This window comes from Parasteatoda tepidariorum, chromosome 6 (genome assembly GCF_982258835.1).
Source record: "Parasteatoda tepidariorum strain Cologne lab strain chromosome 6, Ptep-v5.0, whole genome shotgun sequence".
NCBI classification, from domain to species: domain Eukaryota; kingdom Metazoa; phylum Arthropoda; class Arachnida; order Araneae; family Theridiidae; genus Parasteatoda; species Parasteatoda tepidariorum.
Genome location: NC_141760.1, coordinates 14,142,029 through 14,163,048, shown reverse-complemented (window position 1 = coordinate 14,163,048; position 21,020 = coordinate 14,142,029). Strand labels below are relative to the sequence as shown.

The 21,020-nt window shown below is 33.0% G+C and overlaps 2 protein-coding genes across 2 annotated transcripts in view; one reads left to right on the top strand and one right to left on the bottom strand.

Moving 5' to 3' along the window:
- The window catches only part of LOC107452714 (uncharacterized), a 68,785-nt gene that overhangs the window by 31,736 nt on the left and 16,029 nt on the right, over nucleotides 1-21,020 (bottom strand). The window lies entirely within an intron of this gene.
- LOC139425182 (TD and POZ domain-containing protein 4-like) lies at nucleotides 4,680-8,957 on the top strand. Its single transcript, XM_071178976.2, has 2 exons — nucleotides 4,680-6,624; nucleotides 8,783-8,957. The coding sequence occupies exon 1, from the start codon at nucleotides 4,812-4,814 to the stop codon at nucleotides 5,943-5,945; it is 1,134 nt and encodes a 377-aa protein (XP_071035077.2). The 5' UTR covers nucleotides 4,680-4,811; the 3' UTR covers nucleotides 5,946-6,624; nucleotides 8,783-8,957.

Sequence of the window (21,020 nt, the reverse complement as noted above, 5' to 3'; positions counted from 1 at the left end):
TCCAATTCAGTACCCCCAGAGGTATTGTACCTCCCATCGTTGGACAGCCTACCCAATTTTTTGGGTTTACGACTACTAATGTTCAATTCCGTAACCTTGTATGTTTGAACACAATCCAGAAGACAAGGGAACTCTTGAATCAATTATTGGGAAAAATTTGTCTTCGTGGAGAACTTTTTGATGTAAATAAACCGCACTTACGTTACATGGAAACGAAAACCTCCACCTGTTAGCCTGACGGTAAGGGCATTCTAACCCATGATCCGTCAACCACTGATGATATTTTACGTTAGTACTGTGGTTGGTGCAAGCCGGATGCGGAATTCATATCGACCAGTCATCGTTGGGATTCGAACTCGGTTCACCTCATTGGATATTGATTTGTTATTGGAACATGAAGGACTTTGTGACCCGTCATATTTAACGTGTACTACTCACCATTTACTAGGGGAGTCTTCGGCCGGCTTGGAACGAACTCATTACTTCTTGAACTTGGGCCCAACTCCATATCAACCAAGCTATTTCGGCTTTACATTAAAAAATAAAAATTACAATGAAAGTTATAATAAGGAAAATAATGTTGCTAAATTCGAGAAAAAAGAAATCACCTACAAATTAAAAAGGCAATTTAGGGGATCCATTTAAGTTGTGTTGCACCGATTATGAAAGTGTTCAGGTATTTTGCTGAGAGAATATAAAATCTGCATTATTAGATTCTTATTCTTAATCATATTTTAGCTACCTCTTTCTTTGCATAAATTTTAAAGAAGAAAACTTTAAAGCGTCATTTTCAATAATAGGATAATAAAACCTTATCAATTCTTATCACTTTAATGGTTTCAAGAGTGATCAAGACTAAAGTCCTTATGTTATCTACGAATTTAGTGCAATGTTTTACCCTTTTTAATAAATGTTTCACTTTTCAGTAACAACAAAAGCAAGATGTATGAGCTTATACAGGAGATAATTTCAATTTTTGTTTCTTATTTGATGAGATTTACTCTTTTAACCTGTTAGAAATGGATGCATTTAGCCAATGCAGTTCATTCAAAGATTCGGAACAGTTTGTCTCAGATGTTGAGGAATCCTTTCCGTACAATAAATATCTAACAGAGTTACAAATAATCTACAATATCCCTAAGTCAATATTCTTAAAACAAACGAATTGTAGTGTAGGAGTTCAACTAGACGTGACAGAGGAGAATGAAGATTATGACGAATTCGTGCGTTACTTTTACTTAAAATGCTACCCAAACGGCGATTGCAAAGAAAACGAAGGATTTGTGTCCTTAATATTTGAGGAAAATCCAGACGAAATGTTTGAGGAGCTGGATACTTTGAATGTTACTTTCGCTTTAGTGGACGCTGATCAAAACAGGAGGTTTCCGCAATCTTTTACACTGGATCACAAAGAGAGACTCATACCGGTCAATGAAACGATGCCCATCTTGAGGTTCGGTCTGAGCAGATACATGAAGAGAGAGACATTGCTGTCATCAGACATTTTCTGCGCAGAAAAACTGTTTGTGCAGTGTGACATTCAGTGCTATACGCTTGAAAATGTTCTAGAAGAAGTTGACCTGCCACCCTTCGTCCTAGAGGATACAGTAAGTGAAGAAGGGTGCCACACTTCGATCATTATACAAACAGCCCACCCCGTGTGGAACTTTATAAGTGAAAGATCACCATTTTTCAATAAATTGTTAATTAAGGATGGCGTGTCGAAGATCTCATTGTTCGATGAAGATGAATGTCGATCCTTCGATATTTTGGTACGATGCATAATGAGTGGTACGGATCCAAGCAGGCAAGATTTGAACTTGGAAGAAGTTTGCAATCTTTACGAATTCGCTGATTATGTTCTGATGCCAGATTTCAAGCAAAAATGCAAAAACATTCTAAAACAGCGGATGACTTCTAAAATGGCGTGCGATATCATCGTTATGGCGGACATGAGCTGTGATACCGATTTGAAAAACTTTGCAATTCAGTTTGCGATAGAAAACTATAAGAAGGTGGTTGCATCTAAAAGCTATCGCGTTTTCTGCGAGAAAAGATCGGATTTAGCGAAGGAAATAGAGGACTACAAGGAAACTGTAGTTGGACCTCCGAAAAAAAGGAAAAAAATATTAGAAACTGACGATGAATATGCACAAAGTTTCCCTTTTTATCAGTGAAAACATTCCCTGGATTAGGTTTCTACTCTTAAAATATAGTGTATATGTATAACATAACAAATTTTATTAGTGGTAGAATAAGTTTTTAGCTAAAATGTTCATGAGTTTTACCTACACTAACAGTTATAAATAAATAAACTCATGCTGCATAAATACGGTATGATTACATTTATCAGTAAAATACATTTTTTCCGATTATTTCACGTTAATTTCATTTTATTGTTTCCAGTTTTCATATTAAACGGTAAGAATTTCTTATAATTTCAACTATCTTTGGCAAATGCTTTTTACTATTTTTTAAATTCATTTTTAGGAATTCCTCATATTGATTTGTAACTATTACCCGCTATACCTGGTTTTCCTTAGTATAAGATTATGATAGTCATTAGTTACAGTTTGTCAATATTTCAAGCATTTAATAATACCATTTTATAAAATTCCCTTAGGAAAATATTTCTCATATTCACTGGTTTTAATTTTTCGTATTCATTGGTAACATTTTGCATAAATATTCGCAACATTTGCACTTTTGTATTGGTAATATTTGGTAAAATAATTTTCAAAGGCGATATTTCTCAAATTCATTGGAAAGAATATTTTTTATTCATTAGTAAGATACTTCTTGTATCATTTAATATAACCTAGCTGTCAAATTGTACAGTAGTTGAAAAAGATTTTGAAAAGTGATGGAATGCTTAAGGAAGCGTAGTTACTTAAAATATTAAGAAACCCAGAACAAAATGAGCTCTTTTATCAATACTCAAAAATATAATCTGCTAACTATAGTTTGTCTATTGAAAGAACACCCCGCACCACAAAGTCTGAAGTCATCTGCTGTTATGGAAACAAGAAACAGCACAAAGGGAGTTTCTCTTTCCTCTGATTTTCTTCCTCCCTCGGACTCGAGCCAAAACCTGCCTTAAATACTGACCTAACACCCCTACTTGAAATAGTTAAACCTCGTAACCATAGTCACAGTCACTGTACCAGACGAATGGCGAGGGAAGTTCTTTCCATAGGCATACTGTAATCTATCTTACATACATATTAATTGTAATATGCAATAAATTAAAATAATCTTGCAATAAATTGACTCTTTTATCGTTGTAGGAAAAATAAACTTTTAAATTAAGATTGATACTTTAAAATATGAGTGTTAAATTAGATTGAAAGATATCTTAATATCTTGAAAAGATATCTTAAAGACCGTACACATCGGCATCTATGGTATAAAAAAATAATTGGTATTATTCATCAATATCAGAATTATTATAATAATTTCTCAATATTTTCCCATATTCATTGTTAAAAAAAATTTCATATTCATTGAATAACTTCTCTCAGTCTTAGTAAAAGATTCATACATTTAATAAAACAAATTTATCATTATTTCTTCTATTTATTAATAAATAACTTTTCAAATTTATTGGTAATAATTTTTCAAGATATTGTACAATCGAGTTAAATATTATTTTTTGCATTCATTTGTAAAAATATTTCTAGTATTCATTGCTGCATTCAAATTTATTTTTAATATTTTTATATTCATTGAAAAGAATATTTTTCATATCATTTAGTTCTCGTTTTCATCGAACACTTACTATTGTAATAGAAAAAATCTCATGAATAAAAAAGAACATATATTAATAAATTATTAACATGACATATATTAATCAAACATGTCTCATAATTCCGTACTTTCATGGGTATTGGTATTGATTATAACTCTTAATATTTTCTTTTCTTTACTAAGAATTTCTTACATTTATTTATAAGAATTTCTTACATTTATTTATAAGAATTTCTCATATTTATTGTAAAGACTCTTGTTTATTTGTAAGAATATTTCTTAGTCTAACCAATAGGCAAGACCAGCACCATGAGTTTGTATACGTTCAGAAAATCTAATACGAGAAGGTCTCAAATCCTCCCTCTCAAAACCCAGGGAGATGATCGGGTCTGGATTCCAGATCAATTCTTCTTGATCCTTTAAGTGCTCACTTGATAGTCTGGACCATGGTGTACTAATATATGAGCGCCTAGGTCTTCACAATGCAACAACGAAACCCGTCACTTTTTTCGTTCAAAGGTATGTATTGTTGTTGTTGGCTGCTGATGGGCTGATAGTCCTAAATTTTCATCAAAAATTAGTTGATGAAATCGGTGGCCGGCTTTTCGCAAATTAATTAATTTTCTAAGTAATCTGAGCAGTCTACTAATAAAATAAGGTGCCGTGGTGTTAATGTCTTGGGTGATATGATCTTCGATAATTTTCCACAAATCTTCTGGTTGTTTTTCTTGATGATTGCATAAAGTTAACAAGAATGCACTTTTTTTCATGATGATTAGTTTTTACCACGCAAAAACTCCAAACTGAAGATAACCTTTATTTTTATTAAAGTTGCATAGCAACCTGATAGCACGCATGTACAAAGCAGAAAGAGATAACCTTCAGATAAACGGCGATTATTCATTATCTTTTTGTTTAATTTATAGATTTTCCACTTAAATAGCTCATTGACGGCCAGCAGCGAAGACGATTATATAGAATCTTGGCTTTAAATTATTTGTTGCAAAATTCATACAATTCTTCTATCTTTTTCATCCTCATGTGTTTAGGAATTAGTGTTTAATATGAGTACAAAGTTGCGTAAAAATTACGGGATCTCTTTGAACAACTATAAGTGGTATTTAAGTTGGACTATTCCTAAGAACGAGTTCATTAAAGAATCAGAATGCGGTGTGTTTGTCCAAGAATCGCCAAACCACGAAGAAGTTCCGTGGAATTTGGCGCGGATATTCAATTTCTTCTGTTATCCGAACGGCGAGAGCAAAACATCAGAAGGCTACGTTTCTCTGATGCTTCAAGAAAAGACAACAATGTTTCAGTATTGCATTCTAAACGTTACTTTCAGTTTGGTAGATGTCGATGGAAACCTGAGATTCCCACAATCCTTTGCGAAATATTACGGAGAAACTTTTCTGAGGCCGCATAAAGCCAGCCCTAAGCCATTTGGCCTAAGCAGGTACATAAAAAGAAGTTCGTTGTTATCTTCAGATGTTGCCGACTTGGAAATGCTGCACGTGCAGTGTGATATTCATTTCTATAAGGAAGAAACTCTAAAGTTTGTTCGAAAAGTACCCTATATGCTGAGGTATCCTAAATGTACACTTTACAGAACAAGCGACATTACAGAAAAAGCGGGGACTTTATTTATTTTAACTAATGAACATCCCCTGTGGGCATTTCTTAGTGACAATTCCCCTTACTTCCGAAAATTGTTAGTTGAAAATAGAGTTACGCAAATAGATTCGTTTTATAGAGATGATTATAGGGCTCTAAACACGATAAATAAGTGTATCTTAAACAGAGAGGACCCTAAAATTTTTGACATAGATCAGGCTTTCGCCCTCTACAAGTTTGCTGACATGGTTTTGATTCCACAATTCAAACAGAACAGCGGTGATTTTCTTAGAGAACATATGAGGGATAATATTGCATGCATTGCAATTGTGTTGGCTGATATGCACAGCGATCCGTCATTGAAAGATTTTGCAATTCAGTATACCTTGAGCCATTGGCAAGATGTGATAGCAACCACGGAATGGGGAATATTTCTAAAGCAGTCGCCTGATCTGGTTGCAGAAATAAAAGAATACAATTCGGCAGAAGAAAATAACTTTTACGAAAAGTTTAAGAAAGAAGATTTCAAAATGGCCACTCGGAAAAATCCACACCATTTAGATCAATATCAGTTTTACCAGTGACTAAATCATTTCGTATTACTTTACAACTTCTCATTTGTTACTTTTGCAAAACAAAAGTCCGGATTTAAGCATCGCATTATGTGCGGATTTGCATGCATGCGAATACTGATTTTTGCTGGCGTAAAGCAACAACTTGAAAATATACAAGGGTTAAGAAGAAACTTAGAATTTATTTATGAAATAAACAGTGTAACATCGCCTTATACATGAGTATTTGATGATGTAACGCAATAATTTGATAAATCGTATTAGAGTTAAGAAGAAATAAACAAATTTGCTTATGAAATGAACAAGTAGTATTGCATTATACAAGTGTACTTTCTGTATTATCACAATTCAATGTATATTACAAGTATCTTGTAGTGTTAAGATGAAATTGACATTTTGTTTATGGAATGAATAAGTAGAGTAATACTTGATTATACACGAGTACTTGCTGCATTACCGCAGTTTAATATATATTATTAGCGTTAAGAAGAAATTGACGTTTTGTTTATTAAGTGAATAAGTACTGCATTATACACGAGTATCTGTTGTTGTTTAACAACAGATTTATGATTAGCCATTTCGATGAAGAAATAATTAAAATCCTACACCGAAAGATTTAACAACTTCAAGGGGCCATTGTTATGGATTTATTACTTACCACATTAAGACATAAAATAATATTAAAATACAGGTAAGAATTTGTATTTAATGTCTATGCTTGTTTCTAATTCTTTTCTTGAAAAATGATTCAATTATTTCTCAAGTTCTTTTCATAAGTTCATTTTTGGTATTTTCGTTGGCATTAAAAATAGGGGCTCTATGCTTGTTTTAAACTTGAATTTTAGCTTCTAAAAGTATTTTAAAGAATTATATAAATCATCAGGAAATCAAATTTCATAAGAAATTTGTTGTATGGATTCCAATCAATACACGTTAAAAAGTACGTTTGCTTCAAATTTATAATAATAGTTAAGGAGTACCAAAAAAAGTCATTGTATTTCTAATTAAAAGAATTACTTAAAAGAAACTTTGTGCTATATTTAAAATTAACAATGGACTTTTTAACTCTCTACAAGATGCTTTTTTCTGTAATGTTAAAAAATTTTTGGGATGAGGATCGATTTAAAAACATAAATTCATTTATCTTGTTATTCATTATCTTCTAAAATTCATTTAATTTTTTAAGACATTTTTAGGTGGGATTTTCAAAATTGTGCACACTGTTTTGTAAACTCGGAATTCCTGTGCTTATAAATAACCGAATTTATAAATTCTGTGTTTATAACTTTAAAAAAAATTGAATGAGAAATGATTTAACCCTTTATAAAGTCGTGGTAAGTATACTTACCACTAATTCAATTTTTAAAAATCGATAGGAAACTACTGATAATTTTAGCAAGCACAAAACGATGCAGGACTTCGTTTTCATAAAAGTGGGTATCAAGCAACAAACGTTTGTGTGGGGTCAAATAGGAAGTTCATGACAGGAAAGCTATTTTCTCTATTTAACCCTTTGCAGTTCGCTCTGATGCATACCCTTCATACCTATACAACTTGGTGGCTATCAGCAGCTTTTTCCGTACTTTCAGAAAATATTATTCCTAGTGGCAGCTAAGATTACATATTTTACTTTAAATTAGATTTTTAAAAAATATTGTTTACCAGAACATGTTTAAGGCTGACAAACTTTCAACACTTTTTGTAAAAATTTATTCTAGTGGTAGCTAAGTTAAATTGTAAATTATTTGTGAATAATTACAATTGAATTTCCAAAGTTAGCATTCAGTGAACATTATGTAACAGTTAACACTCGATTACGTATCACGTTGAAACTTCATCAAATGAATGAACATTTCCGAAGTTGATATTCAATGATCGTTTTCAATTATGTGGCATTTAACAATTTATTGATGAAAGAAGTTAAAATCTAATCTATTTATGTATCTCGTTGAATTTCTATCAATTAATTGAATATTTTCGACTCGAACTGTTTTAATAAACATTTCGATTCATCGGCAGTTTGGATTTATTCATGAATCACATTCAAGTTCTCGGAAACTTAAAGAGAATATTTAACTATTGGTAAGATATTTTTATTTTGCTCTGTTTGATACAAATTCTTTTTTTCTTCTTCTTTTTTTGAATCAGGAATTTAAAACTCATTTGTTTTGTAATAAATTTTTTCCAAAACTTATTTGAATAAATTTTGGAATTCCTTTTATGAGTGCAATGAAATATTTTTCCTTTTTTTCTTAAGGCTTTCCTGTCCAAATTTATTTTTAAAAAAAATTCTCTGAAATCGATGGAAAAGTAAAAAGTGGTAGCAAGCAACAGGCTCCCATAGTACGTCTGGAGGCACCCTGGAACTTTGTCATGGAATTTGTTTGACCACATGTCGATGTGGTAACAAACGATTTCTTTTTTTCAGCTTTTCATTATTAATTACTTTATATTTACACTAGATCTGCCCCTTATAAATATTTTAAATTTTTTTTTTTTTTTTTTTTTTTTTTTTTTTTTTTTTTTTTTTTTGCATTTGACCTTTAACGCATCGTTTATTCAAACCCGAAGACTAACAGCAATTACTTTATTTATATCTAGAAATTATATTTATGCAAAATGTAAAGCCCTAAACTGCAGAATCTATCTCTGTATATATAATTGCTACAGTGATGGGTCGTATGTTTAGAGTTATAAAAAACGGTGACTAACAAAAAAGCTAAGTTCAGTAAAAAAAAATTAAAACTAGCAAATTTCTCTTACTCATTTTTTTCACTTTATCATTAAAAATAACTGAATTTAGAAATCGAATATTAAAAAAATTTTATGCTAAAACTTTTTCTCTTTAGTTCTCAATTCAACTCTGCTGTTACAATATTCCTGATGCTGGTCGCTTGAATCTACAAGAACCTTTTCACATTCATTTGATATAGAAAGCATCTTTACGAAAGATTTACATTCAATCTATGTAGATATCTTTTTCTGTCAGATAAAAATTTATCATTAATAAATATGCGCTCCATGTAATTATAGATATCGATATAATTAATATGTAAGGATAACTGCTTCTAACTGAAATGGACATTTTGTAGTTTCAGAAAATAATTTTTCCAGCAATAGTAAAGTAATGAATTGGTGTTTTAAAAAATTAGAATTAAACACGCAAAAATTTAAACGGATACATAAAAAGTTCAATGAAATAATGGTCGCATTCTTCGATTCTATTAAAAGCATTATTATAAATGTCTGCTTTAATTTACTATCACTAGAGAAAATAATGCACCAAAACCTCGGATTTTCTTAAGGTATGTGATAAAGGCTAAAAGCATGATTGCCTAAGCGGTTTTACGCACATATGTTTGAATTATTTATTTGTCGTGGAGAGTAAAAGCATTTCTGCAACAGACCGTTGTGGGCTGGGGGGATAGAGGTCAAGGCTCCGCAGTTTCGTGACTAAGGGCATGATTGTGGCAATGTGGTCATCATTGCGCACAACTCACCTCTACTTCCCTGGTAACATGCTGGGTGAGCTTAAAACCGCCAATGGGAATCGAATCCCAGTTCTTTACAATGACAGTTCAGTGCCTTAACTACTGAGCCATCGTGGCTTCGTAGTTGGTAAAGATATATTTTGTTTTATTCGTGTTTTATCTATTTTGAATCTTCAAAAACAAAGATTTACACATTAAAACATAATTATTGCTCACATTAAACAATTTTTTTTTTCAACGACCGCCCAGATCGGTGTCGGAAAAAGAAACAGTCTTGTAAATATGACGCCTGGACGATAACCCGTTAAATAACCTCTTCCAAAGAAAAAAAAATTATAATTCAATGTCTTCAGAGATTATAAAATAAAAGCGTGGCGACATGAATGAATGTAATTCACCTGTTGAAAAAAAAAGGATGAGGCTGAAAATAATGATGACCTGTATCACAAACATTGGATGTCCTAATTTGAGGAAACTTTCTTTTCGGGAGAGTGATTTTGTAACCACCCTCAGGAGGTGGCAGCAGATAGTGATCTTATTTTTGGCCCACATTTTCGAACGATTCCTCTTAGGGTGAAAGTGAACGGCCATGAACTTTTAAAGAGAGACGACAACGCCTGTCGGTGAGTAGGAGGGAAAATGGTGGCCACTCAATTTGCATATTTCATTATTTAAAAATCACCCTAACATTCATGGGCAACTTGTTAATAACAGCTTCAACAATCAGGTTTGTGAATGTCGATGGAATAAGCGCCCACGTATATAATTTCGAATTTTTTTTCTCTATAATATTTGGGAATTAGATAGGACAATTTTTACATTTAATTCTCTCAGCAGTAAACTAAACAATATTTCAATAATATTTTGGAATTAGATAGGAAAATTTTTAAATTTAATTCTCTCAGCAGTAAGCTAAACAATATTTCAATAATATTTTGGAATTAGATAGGACAATTTTTACATATAATTCTCTCAGCTGTAAGCTAAACAATATTTCAATAATATTTTGGAATTAGACAGGACAATTTTTACATATAATTCTCTCAGCAATAAGCTAAACAATATTTCAATAATATTTTGGAATTAGACAGGACAATTTTTACATTTAATTCTCTCAGCAATAAGCTAAACAATATTTCAATAGTATTTTGGAATTAGATAGGACAATTTTTACATTTAATTCTCTCAGCAGTAAGCTAAACAATATTTCAATAATATTTTGGAATTAGATAGGACAATTTTTACATATAATTCTCTCTGCAGTAAACTAAACACAAAGCAACTTTCCACCAATTTTAATTGAAAGAGAAAAAAAAAATATTCCGATAATTTTTTTAAAACAACTTCATGTGTTAAAAGATCAAAAATATGAACTACTTTATTAAAAGTAATTCCCGAATGCATTTGTCATATTTGTTTTTTTCAACAATATTTTGAAATTAGCTAAGATGTCCAAATCAGTTTTAAATTTTTACACTTAATTCTCTCAGCTGTAAGCGAAACACGTTCCACAATCGTAATTTTAAAAAAAATAGATTGGAAGGATTTTTAAAACAACGTCATGTGTTACCTGATTAAAATTAAGAACTTCATTCGATTCAAAGATATACAAATTAGAAATATCAGTCGACATGTTTCAGGCGTGTTATAAAACAGACTCCCATTTTCAAGACTTGCCAGACGAGAATGAGATGAAACGAAAGTGATTTTAAATATAAAACGTAACGTTACCAGTTCTTTTTCTCTGTCTTGACTACTATTTTTCTAGTTTTATTTCGTCGCCAATAGCCCATTGTGCAACTCTAGTGCGACGTAAATGAACAACAAAAACAACAATCTAGTTTTGTTTCCCACCTTTATTTTTGCGTTGGCAACTTTACGTTTTATATTTGACATCACTTTGTTTCATCTCATTCACGTCTGGCAAGTCTTGAAAATGGGAGTCTGTTTTATAATACGCCTGAAACATGTCGACTGTTATTTCTAATTTGTATATTTTTGAATCGATTGAAATTTTTAATCAAAATGATATCTTCTCGCTTCAGTTTCTTGAAATTATTTATTGAAAGCTTCGTGTGTTGTATTTTAAAAAAATTAAGAACTATCAGCATTATAAAATATAGCGACCGTATGAATCTTTATAGAACTCTTATTTCCTCAAACAATCATTCGATTAAATGTCCGGATTTGAAAAAAACTTAAATCCAAATTTTCAATTGATTATTAGGGCAAAATTAAAAAAATGACCAGTTGTAGCATTATTAACAAAAGCCTCTTTTTAAAACATGAGACCTCTTTTTAAAAATTTGAAAATTTCAAACGATTGGAAAAAAAATCTCTCGGTATTAATAATGTAAGGTATTTCATAAATTATGATAAATATTATAAGGTTTATTTCTAAAATGAAGAAAAATTTTAAACGTTAAATAAAGACAGTATATTGCAACGTATCTAACAGAAATTACTGTAGTCAAAAAATTATATATATATATATATATATATATATATATATATATATATATATATATATATATATATATATATATATATATATATATATATATATATATATATATATATATATATATATCAAAATAGTAATATTAATAATAATAAGTGCACATGGGGTGCAGTTTCGAAGTAAAAATGTGGTGTTCGGTTGACAACTGGCAAACAATATTTTATAAGCAATTTGCTATAATTGGCCAAGGTGACCAATAGTTTTGTCCTATACAGTTGACCATATATAATATTGGGCCTGAAGCTTGCCATTATGGGAACATTTTTTTTAAAATTTCAAACAAGCGGTTAGCGTGCCTGACTGCGAAACCAATGATTGCAGGTTCGAATCCCGCTCAGGGCATGAATGTTTCTCTTTGTGTGCTGTCCTGTGTGTGATACATAAATGAGACCCACCCTATGAACAGATATCTGTGGCGTGGGTAATGTTGCTCGCCTTCGTCACAAGGTACTCACCAGGCAACGCAAAATGAGCAACACCTTCCACGGCGAACGACCATAAATTCAGTGCCAGGTGTTGAAAAAATAATAAATAAATAAATGAAAAATATAAGTAACTAAATTATTTAACCCTTGAAACTTATTTTGGGTAAGCAAGTAAATCGTGTCGAACATAACGATTATTAATCGTGATGTAATAATAGATTATTAATCGTGAAATTAATAATCTAAGTATCTTAATTACATCGTGATGCGATTTTTCTTAACAAACACAAAAATAGCAGCTAAGGCTGAATAATTTCCATTTAGTTTTTTTATTATTTTTTTATAGAACTACAAGTTTAGCTCCTTTGCCGTGCGTATACAATTATCATTTATTGTATAAATCAAATCTTTTCTAGCAGCAAAGCTCAATTTGGTAAATGTCAAAGATGCCAAGGATTTTTAAAAATGGGTAGAAATTGTTTTTTATTTATTTATTTAATCTATTTAATTTTAAAATCGTGAATACCACCATGACTTACATTGTAAATTATTCATATTTAAAAAAAAAAAAAAACTTTCTTTATATTCACTAAGAAAGACTAAACTAAAAGAAATCTTCAAAAAAAATTGATAATTTTAATAGATTTTTGCTTTTTATTAGTCACCACTTTACATTTTTAAACGCCCGCAGCAACCCTAAAATTATTATAACGAATAATTTAATTCATATTGGGTAAATTATAACAAATTACTAAATAATACGTAAATTGTAAGATAAATAAATATAAATAACTTTTCAAAGTTGTTTTTTTAACTCACGTGAATCTATGAATAAGGGAAATCAATGAAAAATAAAAATGGAAAATTAAATAGGGAAAGAAGTTGCAATTTTCTAAGCATCTGGAATAATAGACTTAGATAAAGCTTACGAGGCAAGTAACTTATGTACTCCATTGTTAAATTTTTTTTTCTCTACAAAATTACTTAGACCTTGCATTTCTTTTAAAAACGATGAAATATATTTCTGCTTAATATATTATTGACCAAGCATAAACAGTTCAAACCACGCAAAGTCAACGAATTCTGAAAATGTGACATGTCTAATTTTTTCAGCAAACAAGCGCAACCCAGATATTGCACAAAAATACACATTCCTGCTTTTCTGTAAGTGCCCATCGGCGGCTTCGATCAACACACTCGCCAAAACAAACACATCGAACATCCTTTCACCAAATAAACAAAGCCAAAGCTTATTGAAATAAGTGACATCAAGAGGAAAGTATTCTCTCTCGCCATCAATTATACACACTCAAACTAATCTTAGAAAAGGAAATGATGTTTGACTTCCAACTTGACATCTCCTTGCGATTTAAGGTTGCTTTATCATGCATTGCATCTTAATAATCATAAAGTAGTTAAATCTATTAGTAACATATCAATAGTTAAATAAATAAATAATTTTTAGTACGATGAAGTTTTTATTAACATTGCATTTTTGATCATCTATTGAATTTATATTATTGGGAATACAAATTAGTTCGGTCCGTTTTTAAAAGATGGCTCTGGCTGTTATGTTTCATAGTGACAGTTGGTTTCAGAGAGGTTATACATCTGTCAATAATATTCAGTTTATATCGCTTTGAGTTTCATGCAAAAACCCTGTTTTTTACTTTGTTGAATATGTCAAATTTTGCGGTAACTATGCAGCATTTGCGGGAGATTTTATGTTTCTGCTTTAATTGGAACAAAAGTGAAGCTGAAGCGCGTCGAATGCTTGTAGAAGTTCATGGTGGCAATGCTCCAACTGATAAATCATGTAGGGACTGGTTTCGAAGTTTCAAGAATGGTGGTGAATGAAGAATGGTGTTGTATGCTATGAGCTGATACAACCTGGCGGTTCCATTACGGGTGATCGATATAGGCTACAATTGATTCGTTTGAGCCGTGCATTACGAGAAAAACGGCTGGAATACGAGCAAAGTCATGAGAAAGTCATTCTTCTGCATGATAACGGTTGGCCTGATGACGTAAAAAATATTTGGAAACGCTCAAGTGGGATATTTTACTGCACCCGCTGTATTCGCTGGACATTTTTCCTTCTGATTACTGGTTGTTTCGACGGATGCTGAACGATTTGGCAGGTCACCGGTTCACTTCTTTCGCAGAAATTGAAAATTGGCTGATAACTTGGATCCCCTCAAATGACGAGACATTTTTTCGAGATGGAATTCGAAAATTGCCTGTGAGGTGGGGGGAAAATAGTAGCCAGCGATGGACAATACTTTGATTAATCTATTCATTTATTTTGTTCTAAAATAAATGCATTTTTGACCACAAAACAAAATTAGACCGAACTAATTTGTACTCCCAATAATAAAGTAGTTAATTTAGTGGGGTTTCTTCTTTTACGTACCACTTTATTTTCGAAAAGTCACAGTTTCATATGGTTACAGATATATTCTTAGGTACCTAGTAACAGCCACCCCATTGACTGCTGAACTCAAACTGTTTTTTATTTTAACTTTTGTAAAATTTCATGATGTAAGGGATATGGGCCTTCTGCGCGGCCCAGGTGCCCAATTTTTGTAAATAAAGTCTTAGATAGCTATCACAATATCAATAGCATATACATAACCTCATTTTCACCATAGCTCAAGTGATATCTCATATTTTTACATTATGGTCTTATCACCCTACTGCATATAACTATAGAGTTAGAACCTCAATGATTCACATGAATACTTCATTTGCATTCCACCACCTCATGAAAACACCACAAAGATCAAGTTAAAGATGAATGGGAAAAGATGTCTAGATGTTTAAAACAGTACAGTTAGACACCTTTCAATTTACTTCCTGTCCATCAGGCCAATACTCACTTACGCATGCCCAGCTATTACCACCTTAACTTCCAGTCTCAAAAATAAACTCTGTGTGACGGAAGGAAAAATTCTTAGAAAAATGGTGGGTGCACCTTGATGCATCAGCTTCAACATTATAAGAAACGATTTAAAGATAGAGGATATAAACATCTTCATGGACAAACACAACGCTAAATTTTATGAAAACTTACACGATTGCACTACTAGTCACTTCAACTAGACATTGTGTAAAAGTGTGAACGTGAACATTAATTATATTCTTATTACATATTTAGTATTCCATGTTTTGGCAACAGCAGTATTTAGTATTCCATGTTTTGGCAACAGCAGTTCTTGTGTACTATATAGATTTTGAGTTTTTAGAATAACGGTGTGCGTAAATTTTAATAAAAGTAAACAGTAAATGATCTGCGTTTTTGTTTTTCTTTTAAAAGTTGTTTCCTACATTATCAGAAGTGGGATAAACAGGCAACTGTAATTAATTTTGAGTTTTGAGTTTAAAATGGCATTTTTATCGCGATTTCGTAAAGATCAGTTAAGTTACATAGCTAATGAGTTATCTGAAGATGTTTCGTCTACTACTTTGAAAATCCCTGACTTGAGAAAGTTAATATTGAATAGCGAGAAATACGATGAAGAAATGGTTCGAGGAATGGTCGAAAATTTGGTTGAAGATGCCGAGCGCCTTCGTCAAGAAGAGAAAGAAAAATCCGATCGGGAACATGAATTGGAACTCAAGAAGTTAGATATTGCTGCTAAAACTTCAGGAGTAGTCGAAACTGAAGTAATAACATCGTCGCCAAAAGTTGATTGGCAGTCACAACTGAGAAAGTTTTCTACCAGTAATGAGGATATCAGCCTTTATTTAGTACAGTTCGAGAGAGTAATGAAAAGAGTACAAATGCCAAGTACATTGTGGATGGCATGTTTAATTAGCCAGTTACCAAGTGAAATTGTCCAAATGATAATGAGAGAACCAGAAGAACAGTCAGAAAATTATGACTATGTTAAATCTCTTTTGCTTAAGTGCTACAGACTAAGTCCTGAAAAATTTAGACAACTTTTCTATTCTCATGAGAATACTGATGGAAAGTCATGGAAAGAATATTACCACGAGCTTGAAACGTATTTTAAGGGGTGGACTTCAGGACTTAAAATAAGTAGTTTTGAGAGTTTAAAAGACCTGATCATCACAGATCGAATGAAAGCTCGGGTGCCGCCAGATATACGAGAACGTTACTTGGATCAGTGGGCCCATATAATTTCACCTTATACATTAGCTGAAAAGGTAGATGAATGTATTGAACTCAAAGATGTTTTTAAGAATCATATTCAGTATAATAATAAATTTAGTAACAATAAGTTTTTGAAAGAAGAAAATATCGCCAAAGGTAAACAAACAGAGCCAAGTCGAAGTACAACTAATAATCAAACTGTTTGCTACAATTGTTATGATACCGGCCATTTTGCCCGTGATTGTGTAAAGCCAAAACGCCCAAAGTTTTGTACTGCCTGCAAAACAGAAGGACATGGTACAAAGGAATGTCCAAAGAGAGCGTCTTTCCCATTAGTCAATGCAGTTTCGTTTTTACCCAGTTCCAGTAATAGTACAACGAAGAATATTATCATAGAAGAAGTAAATACAAGTGCTCTTATGGATACCGCTGCTGATATATCTATGTTAAAATATAGTTTTGCACAAACGTTTAATAAAAATATTCATAAAAATATAGTTACACGAATTCGAGGTATTGGAGGTGTAAGGGAGTCACTAGGAATTATCATACTTAATGTAACAATAGACAGGGTAAAGCTGAAGGAAGTTCTGTTTTATGTAGTGACTGATGATACATTTGAAGGCCCGGATGTTCTCATCGGGAACGACATCATTGACTCACCCGAGATAATAATGGTTAGAAATCAAGGCAGGTCCAAGTTAGTTCATGTGGAGGAGTTGGATTTCTTGCATGATTTCCAGATTAAAGAAATGCCTGATAGGATTGTGTTGAAGACCCTCGAAAAGTTCGTGATTGAACCGCGTACAGTTCAATTGGTAACTGTCTTCAGTGCATGTACATCTCAAAACGGATTTATTTCCTGCAGTGGTCGAGATGATCTAAGCAAGGATGTTACGTTTGCTATCCACGATGGTAAATCCCAAGTGCCCGTCGTGAATCCTAGTAGCATAAAATTACAATTAAAGAAAAATCGCGTTATCTTGCGAGGAAATTGGGTATCTGAAAATAGTTACAATTCAATGGTTAAAGAAAATGCAGATTCAACCCCAGCCGTTTTATTAGCAAAACAAATTGTGCGAAATCTTATCGATAGAGAATGTGTTAAAATTGGACCATCAATAAATAAGGAACAACAGCAAATTTTATGCGATTTGTTAAATGAATTTAGGCTGTGTTTTGCTTTAAAACAAGATGAACTAGGATGCATTAATAATACTGTAATGCGTATCGTTGAGACACCGGGTAGTAAACCTGTTTCTCGTTCACCCTATCGAGCTTCGAACTACGAGAGACAAGTTTTAAGAGAAATCGTTCAAGAATTAAAAGATCAGGGTGTTATTCGTGCCAGTTCTTCTGAATACAGTTTTGCTTGCAACTAAGAAAACTGGTGATCATCGTATGGTAATTGATTACAGACATTTAAATTCACAAACTATTAAGGATAAATTTCCATTACCCTGCATCGATGATTTGCTTGAAAGACTGTCTGGTTTTAATTTATTCTGCATCCTTGATGCATGTCAAGGATTTAATCAGATAGCAATGGATGAAGAATCCTCACGAAAGGCAGCGTTTACAACTCCTGATGGACATTACGAGCCTACACGTTTGTTTTTTGGCTTATCGAATTTTCCACCTGTTTTTCAGCGAGCGATGTCATTAGCTTTGGGTGATTTGCTTTGGAACGGTGTATCATGTTTTATTGACGATATATTCTTCGGTTCGATCGGCTTTGATGATATATGATAGTGAAGCTTCGACAAGTGCTTGAAAAGTTGCTAAAAGCTGGGGTAACACTGAAGCTATCTAAATGTGAATTCGGAATGTCAGATATTGAGTATTTGGGATTTGTAATTGATAAAAATGGAATACGACCAGGTCCAAGAAAACTTGCTGCCATTGCTGAGTACCCCGTTCCTAAGACCAAAGATGAATTGCGTCGTTTTCTTGGCTTAACAAGTTTCTTTCGCCGATTTATAACACGATATGCTTCAATTGCTGAACCCCTCACAAGGATGCTAAAGAGAAATTCATCGTTTACATGGACTGATGATCAAAATGATGCTTTTGAAAACTTGCGTTCTAAATTAGTATCGAGACCAGTGTTGAAACTATTTGATCCACGCGATAATACTGAATTACACACTGATGCAAGCTCTGTTGGATTAGCAGGAATGCTCTTGCAACGAAATAAGTCTAGTGCTTTTCAGTTAGTTTATTTCGTAAATCGCCGTACAACTCCTGAAGAAGAAAAGTATCATTCAAGTCGTTTGGAACTTATAGCTGCGGCATGGTCAATGACTAGACTTCGTCCTTTGTTGTTGGGTTTGCATTTTACATTAGTCACCGATTGTTCAGCAATAACATACTTGAATACGTAAAAGAACATTAAACCCCAGGTAGCTAGATGGACTGAACTGTTGAGTGAATTTAATTATAACGTTAAACACCGAGATGGTACTAAAATGGCTCATGTAGATGCCCTTAGTCGTTCACCAGTCGAAGAAAGAATTTGCACACCATTGTATGAAATAGACATTACGAGTCCTGTAGAACTAACAAGAGAGCCTACGGTATTTTACATCTCTACTGAAGAAGACAGGGTAGCCCTCATACAAGCTCAAGATCAAGATTTGCAAAAAAATTGTATTTTCCTTAAGAAAACCAAAGACAAATAGGTCACTGGAAGAAAAACAACGAGTCGATAATTTCGAGTTGATTAACGGAATACTTTATCACCTCCATTATGAATCTGGTGATAGAAACAAGAGACGAAAGTTGTTTGTAATGCCAAAATCAATGAGAAAGTATCTTGCTGTTCGTTTCCACGACTTTTCTGGTCATTTTGGAGTTGAGAAAGTAATTCAAATGATATGTCAACAGTTTTGGTTTCCACGTATGGCAAGTTATGTCAAGCAGCATATACGACAGTGTGTCGTATGTGCATTTACAAAAGTACCAGGTGGGAAAGATCAAGGTAAACTTAATGCCATTCCACCTGGTAATCGCCCATTTGAAGTTGTGCATATGGATTTCCTTGGCCCATTTGTAACAAGTTCAGCTCGCAACAAGGAGCTTTTGGTTTTTGTCGACAATATGACTAAGTTTGTGCGCCTCCGTCCATGTCCTAGTTGCTCAACTATAAGCGTTTTGAAGTACCTTGATGAATTTACTGATGATTTTGGTTCTCCGAGGCGAGTCATTACAGACAGAGGGAGCTGCTTCACGTCCTCGGCGTTTGAATGCTATTGTATGCAATTGGGAATCAAGCATACATTAAATTCCAGTCAAAGACCACAAGCTAATGGACAAGTTGAACGCATCAATCGTATACTTATTCCAATGATATCTTCGAATGTCCAAACGGAATCTCACAAGGATTGGGATAAAATATTACCAGAAGTACAACGGTGTATTAACTGGTCTCCGAGTAAGTCGACTGGAAAACCTCCTTTTGAACTCTTGTATGGATACACGCCAGTAAAGCCTGGATATTTTCCTCAAGATCTACTACCAACATCAAATGACTACGTAAATCCAACATAACTGCAAAGAAATGCCCAAGAAAGTGTTATCATTGCACAAGAATAGATGAAAAGGAATTATGACAAACATCGATGTGAAGCATTTAAGTACAATATAGGTGACGTTGTGGTCGTAAGACGATTACCTGAACACACTGCCTTATCTAACACTAAAACCCAAGTTAAGTACAGAGGTCCTTTAACAGTCATCAAAATATTACCATCCGACACTTATCAAGTAACTGATTTACGCGCAGTTGGACAAGGAAGAAGAAGGCAACATAATTATACGACTACCGCCCACGCTTCGCAAATGAAACTATTTCATCTGGTCAACGACGAAGATCTGTCTGATGATGGGGACAATATTACTGGAAGTAAGGAAAACTTCATTGCTTGTGAACCCATAAACGACAACAATAGTACAAATCAATGCAACGACGATCCAAATAAAAATTTAAGCCAAGATAACAGTAGACCAAAGAGATGTAAAAGTGTGCCGCTTCACTTGAAGGATTATAAGTTGTTTTGAAGGGACGAGGTCGTTCAAAAGTCAGGATGGTCGAGTGTAAAAGTGTGAACGTGAACATTAATTATATTCTTATTACATATTTAGTATTCCATGTTTTGGCAACAGCAGTATTTAGTATTCCATGTTTTGGCAACAGCAGTTCTTGTGTACTATATAGATTTTGAGTTTTTAGAATAACGGTGTGCGTAAATTTTAATAAAAGTAAACAGTAAATGATCTGCGTTTGTTTTGTTTTTCTTTTAAAAGTTGTTTCTTACAATTGATCTTAAAGATGACAACACCAAATATAGCCCCGTTCTTCCTGGAGTGATACAGGCTTAGCCTTTTACCCTAAACTATCACTCCATTAATTTAATCCCAAATAAACACTCGCGGTTTAAGACACGACAATTCATCGGCACCGCGGTATGCGAGCAACCCAAATGGGTAGCAGTCGTAGAGACGATGCTTAAGTGTGATGAGCCACCCAGAAAC